The following is a 3,582-nucleotide window of genomic DNA, read 5'->3' on the forward strand; positions in this document are numbered from 1 at the left end:
TGCTCTGTCTAGCATACTGCCTCAGAATTGTTCTGTTACAGCCGATAACCCCTGGTGGACCTATTCCTCATTAATTTATAAGACCCTTTATTAATTTTTTTAAAAGGATAAGCCTAGGAGCAAACCTTAGAAAATGAAATTGACAACAAAAATCAAGAGAGGTACAAGTAACTTCCAACATGCACACATTGAACTTGCGTGCATTCAGCTTCATGTGCTTGGCGAACAAATTTTGTAAAAATTTGAAAAAGGCAGGGTGCATCTGGGGAAAAAATGGCAATCCCACCCATCACTGTTCCCAATGTGCTGTGACTAAATGTGATTTTGGCTTTATGCTGTGACCGCAGAACGTAACCGTATAAGTTGAGAATTACCTGTACCACAGGAAAAGGTACTTTTGCCAGTCTATCCTACTAGTGCCAACACACACATTTTCCTCTGTTCCTCTCCTTTTGGTTTCTCCCTCCAGTGCCCCTTCCTTCACATTTCTTTCTCCAATGCCAACATCTTCCTCCCTGCCACCACCCCAAGCACAGCTGCCCCCAAAACAGCCCACTGAACTCACTCGCTCATTCTCTTCCTTGCTCAGTGGGAGCTGGATGGCTTTTTTGTTCTGGGCTTTCTTCAGCTGCTTCTGAATGGAACTCAGAGCTGGTGAGCTGGAAGCTGGTTGCAGCAGTTCTGAGAGGAGAACTTTTTCTCTCGCATCTGCAATGCACAACACATGGTAACACTGGATGATAGGCCAGATCTGGGTGCATCGTCTTGTCCAGTATCATCACTCTGATTAGCACCAGCTCTTCAGGGTCTCAGACAGAGAGACCTTCCCCATCACCTGATTTGTGACCATTTAACCTGGAGATACCAAACCTTTCTTCTGCATGCAAAGCATATGTTCTATAGCAAGTGTGGGGAACCTCTGGCACCTTCAGATGTTGCTGAACTACAACTCCCATCAGCCCCACAAGCATGGTCAATAGATAGGGATCATGGGAGTTGTTGTCCAGTAACATCTGGAAGGCCAAACTTGTTCTATAGCCATGCATCTCAGTTCTCTAGATATTGAGAAATGGTAGATGGATCTGGCCACATGCTCCCTCCTAGTTATGCCCCAGGGGTAACAGAGGATCCATCTGTGCCAGTGATTGCTACGCTCCAAGAGCTCTCACCTCCACCACAAATATCAAATTCTGATATCTGTCTGCTCGCCTCAGTGCGTTCAACTGCCCTCCGTCTGCAAAAAAAAGGAAAGGACATTGACCTAGTTAGGAATGGAAAATCAAGCTATTTAGATCGCTCATTCTTTGTCTCCATCACCAGGGCCATGAAACAGTCTCCCTTCCTTCTTACCGCTTCGCTCCAGCCAAGGCAGTGAGTGAATCCACAAGCTGGTGGTGCTTCTTTGTTGCTTCTTCATTGTCCGCCTGGGGAACAAAAGGTTACCAATGAATAAGGGCCAAGGACCATCTCACCGAGGGCTGAACCCAGACTCATCCTTGCAACACTATGAATAATAACTTCAAAGGGTACCACTGAGCATACCTAGCCTCTAGCATGACAGTGCTAACCTGTGAGGAGATGCAGCTGCCAGCTAATCAGACTGACCTGCTCACTGGACTTACTGCCTTACAGCCAGGGCTTTTTTCCCCAGTTGGAACTTGCCGGAACTAAGTTCCTGCATCTCTCAGGTGGGTGCTATTGCCGTTACAAGGGAGGAGTTCAAGGTGAGTTCCAGCACTTCTTTTAATAGAAAAACGCACTGCTTATAGCTTTGGAGAGTGGCCGTAAGGAAAAACACAAAAAAGAAAGGACAAGGGGAGACACAGATGTCGGGATCAAAACTCAGGATTAGGAGTAGAATTTTCAAAAGCCATTTAAGCCTTTGCAAGGAGGCAACAATCCAGTTCTGCTATTTAATCTCGCAGAGCTTTAATATATTTATTCCTTGTTGCATAAGCGTAGCCAGAATTTTTGCGGGGGGGGGGTGAGTCAGGACATGGTTGGGGAGCAGGACTTTTGTTTTGGGGGGGCAGAACCGACATGACTGTCCCCCCTTCCCCCTTGGCTACGCCTGTGGCATGCTGTCCTGGGCATCTTTCACGGGGCAAAGAAATCCTTAAAGCCAACTGCATTAAAGCGGCTCAACAAGAATACCGCAGCACCCGGAGAAGGCAACAAAGGTATCCCCCCCCCAGCTTACAGAGCACTTCCCCCACGCGCGGATGGCTCTAAACCACCCCCTCCCCCACACATGGGATCACACAGAGTACAGTGGTACCTCGGGTTAAGTACTTAATTCGTTCCGGAGGTCCGTTCTTAACCTGAAACTGTTCTTAACCTGAAGCACCACTTTAGCTAATGGGGCCTCCTGCTGCTGCCACGCCGCCGGAGCCCGATTCCTGTTCTCATCCTGTAGCAAAGTTCTTAACCTGAAGCACTATTTCTGGGTTAGCGGAGTCTGTAACCTGAAGCGTCTATGACCTGAAGCGTATGTAACCTGAGGTACCACTGTACAGCTTTGGAAATAAATACGGTTGGGCTTGGAAGTTCACCTCCTTCTCCTCATCGTCCTCACTCATGACCAGCCCGTTCCTCAAGGGATGTTCCTCTTCTGCGACCGCCATGGGGGGAGCTCAGACACCCCAATACTCCCCTTCCCTTTTTCTTCAGTCCACGAAGGGAGGCTGAGAAAGGGAGGTTGAGCACGTGGATGGTCAAGCCCCGGCAGGGAGCAAATAGCACCCTGCGCGCCGTAAAGCACGGCAGCACTTCCGGCTGTGAACCTAAATTTTTGCGGTACTTCCCCTCTCCCCCCCCCCCCCCACTGGTGAGGCCATAGGCTATTGCGCTGCTCTGGGAGGGTAAGGAAATGTCGCACGTGACCCGCCCTTATTTAAATATGCCAATTAATTATTTAAAATACATGCAAATACGTGCAACGACACCCGTACTTTGCAATCTAAAAGGGAAGTGAGCAAGAAGGGTACAAAGGCTTCTTCCCTGAGGCTACTGGCTATTTTAATAAGGGGGCGTGGCCAGCTCATGACCACGCCTCATTGGGAATCTGGACAAGACCACAGAAGGCGGGGCTTAGCAAGAGCCAATGATGTGCCCGAAACAGCAACCACGTGAATGCCCGCCTTTGATCCATTGACGCAAAAAAACTCTGGTCGGGTCCTGCCCTTCATCCCTGCCCGTCAGGCCGTTCCGCCCCCCTCGTGGCTTGGGGTTTTTTTTTGAATGACGTGCGGTTCGGCCAATGAAAATGCGAAAGCAGGGATAGCAGGCGGTTCTTGAGAACGAGATGCCCAATGGAAAGCCTAGTTCCTCTCCTCAGGAGGGTGAAAACCTCCCCCCCGTTTTTTACTACGATCCTGACGTAAACAACCTGCCGCCCCGCTGCCGATGAGCCGCTTTCTTGGTCTTAGGAAGCGGCCTCTGAGCCAAGCGCATCAGTGCTTGCCCCCCACTCAGGATCCTAATGGGTGAGGTGGGAGGGAGCGAGAAAAGGCCCCGCAACTTAGCCTCACCCTCTTCCCTTCACCACATTGTGAGTGAGCGATCCTCAGCTCAGCCAATCGA

The 3,582-nt window shown here is 49.8% G+C and overlaps 1 protein-coding gene across 1 annotated transcript in view; it reads right to left on the reverse strand.

Annotated features, from left to right (window-relative positions):
* Positions 1 to 3,235, reverse strand: part of UTP14A (UTP14A small subunit processome component) — a 20,411-nt gene extending 17,176 nt beyond the window's left edge. Inside the window, exons 1-4 of the mRNA XM_083595951.1 lie at positions 2,553 to 3,235; positions 1,351 to 1,424; positions 1,170 to 1,234; positions 431 to 708 (exon numbers count right to left, since the gene is read on the reverse strand). Coding sequence (XP_083452077.1) covers positions 431 to 708; positions 1,170 to 1,234; positions 1,351 to 1,424; positions 2,553 to 2,624 — 489 coding nt within the window. The 5' untranslated portion in view covers positions 2,625 to 3,235. The remainder of the gene's footprint in view (positions 1 to 430; positions 709 to 1,169; positions 1,235 to 1,350; positions 1,425 to 2,552) is intronic.
* Positions 3,236 to 3,582: the final 347 nt, after the last annotated feature.

Source organism: Podarcis filfolensis, assembly GCF_964270895.1.
Source record: "Podarcis filfolensis genome assembly, chromosome: Z".
Classification (NCBI taxonomy): domain Eukaryota; kingdom Metazoa; phylum Chordata; class Lepidosauria; order Squamata; family Lacertidae; genus Podarcis; species Podarcis filfolensis.